Genomic DNA, 2,201 nt, shown 5'->3' on the forward strand with positions numbered 1-2,201 from the left:
GGTTTTGTTACTGGAAGTGATGAAGCCAGTGATGAAAAAACTTATTGAAGAAAAATCCGAAACGATAGTGTGCGACGGGCAGCTTCCGTTACTGGGGAATAAATTTGTGAGAAGTGAAGTGAAGCCGGAGAAACCAGCTCCTCCCCCTGTTGATGGCGCTGTTGTCTTGAACACTACTCCATTTTTCAGGAGTGTGACGAATGTTGTAAACAATATCCCTGTTGTTTTTGGTGTTCGTCTCGGTGTGAAAATGCACGAAGATACGGCTACTCGTACGAACTTCACGTTGCCGAACGGCGTGAACATGACTCTGTATGAGGATGGTGCCTTATCTCCTGCGATATCCTCTTTACTGGCTTCTGTGGAAGACGCACTAAAAGCTCTTTCACTGGATGGTCTTGTGGCCAATATTAGTCAAATGATTCCTGCCGTGAATGTCACTAATGCAGTAGTTGACATTCCGAGTAGTTTTACCATGTCTATGGATGTTGTGGTGACGGATGTTCGCTGCAGTGATGAAGCGAAACTAAATTGTACCATACCGTGTTCCGATGCTGTGTTGTTGCAGAATTTGAGAACGGTCGGTCTTGGTGATATAAACAAGGTGGTTGGCAACAACATGGAAGATCTGTTGCTTCCACATGTGGAGAGCCTTATTAACTCTGTGCTTGCATCGAACTGTACTGCTGGGGAGGAGCGACGACCCCTTCCCTTGCTTCATGCTGCTGAAGTACGTGATGTACCTCCCCTATCGCTTTGGCTTACCGCACTTTGTATGTCGGTTGTTGCATTCGCGTTGGGTATTTGCTGGAGCATATACCGACATCGAAAGGATCCCGCAACACTGGCTGATGGTTCACCGATTTCGCAATGCCGAGCACTTACTGAGGATGGTCTGTTGTTGTTGCTTACTCTAAGTGCTACATTCTTACTTGTGTGGTCCAACAGCACGACAGCTGCCGCAGTTGTGGTGGGAGGTGAAATAAGCATCATGCAATTTTCTTTGATGGAAACTACGCACATATTAATATATTCAGGTTCTGTAGTTTTTGCAGTTATTGTTTTCTTTTTTAGCGGAGTTTATCCATATGTGAAACTGTTATGCATCCTTGTATGCACTCTTGGTTTTCGAAAACCTCAACATGCATTCGTGAGGTTACTTGACTGTACAGGCAAGTTTTCTTTCATTGATACGTTTGCGATGGTGGTGATGGTCGGAGGCTTGGAGTTATCGGGGATAGCGGAGGTGCACATTCGACCTGGATTCTACTGTTTCCTCTTCGCTACAATTCTCACAATTTTCGTCGGAAACTATGCTTTATACCTATGGCGTCGTAATACTTCCGTACGACTGGATCAGAAGTGCAGTCCGTCGGAACCATCACACAGTGAGAATGATGTGGTTGAAGCAGAAAGAGATGATGAACTTGATACGAATTCATCAAAGGGTAAAAAGTGTGACTTGATGCGATTTGTATTACGTGGGTTAAATGGCGCTGCCACTGCTGTGTGTGTGTTGCTTATGTGGTTTATACCTTGTTTGCGATACAACGTGGGTGGCTTGGCCTCGGTGGTGCAACCTGACTCTCGTGACATGGCAATGTTTGAACTCACATCCGGGTCGTTTACCATCTTGACAGTTTGTTTTCTTACTACGGTGTTGGTTCCATTTCTGTTTGCCATTACTTACCCGAATTGTTCTGTTACCGCGTCGTGGTGTGCGGCAGATGCTTTATCTGTGGCCTGCATCGCTGGGCTCGTTCAACTCGGTAAGTTTGTTAGCTACATTATTGGTGAAGGCATGGAGGCCATCTACACTGCTGAGGCAAAGTTACTGTGGCCCATGTATCCCGTGTTTGCTTTTGTTATTTGGCAGTGGATATTAGTAATTGAGCGGGAATTCAAACCTGTAAGGTGGATGTGGCAACATCTCACACGCCCTCGGTCAACACTCAGTAGTAATGTCGCAGCGGATTCTAGAGAACCTATTGGTGAAGATAAGCGGCATAATCGCCTTTTTGGTTTCTTTTTTGCTCTTTTTTCGACCCAATTCTTTCATGGTTCTGTAAAGGCGTGATGTCTTTCTTCGTTGAGCGCTTTAGTTTCGGGGACGGGGAATGTAACATACATATACAATTGGTATCTGTGGGGTAAGTGGTCGGGCAAGTTTCAACCTAAACCTCAAATGGTTATTACCGCCG

The 2,201-nt window shown here is 45.4% G+C and overlaps 1 protein-coding gene across 1 annotated transcript; it reads left to right on the forward strand.

Moving 5' to 3' along the window:
- Positions 1-19: 19 nt before the first annotated feature.
- Positions 20-2,077, forward strand: TEOVI_000872400 (Paraquat-inducible protein A, putative; the record flags this gene model as incomplete). The annotated part of the gene is made up of 1 exon (XM_067223542.1): positions 20-2,077. One exon carries the CDS (start codon positions 20-22, stop codon positions 2,075-2,077), a length of 2,058 nt encoding a protein of 685 aa, XP_067079643.1.
- Positions 2,078-2,201: the final 124 nt, after the last annotated feature.

The sequence above is a fragment of the Trypanosoma equiperdum genome, assembly GCF_001457755.1.
Source record: "Trypanosoma equiperdum strain OVI genome assembly, contig: ctg_1893, whole genome shotgun sequence".
NCBI lineage: Eukaryota > Euglenozoa > Kinetoplastea > Trypanosomatida > Trypanosomatidae > Trypanosoma > Trypanosoma equiperdum.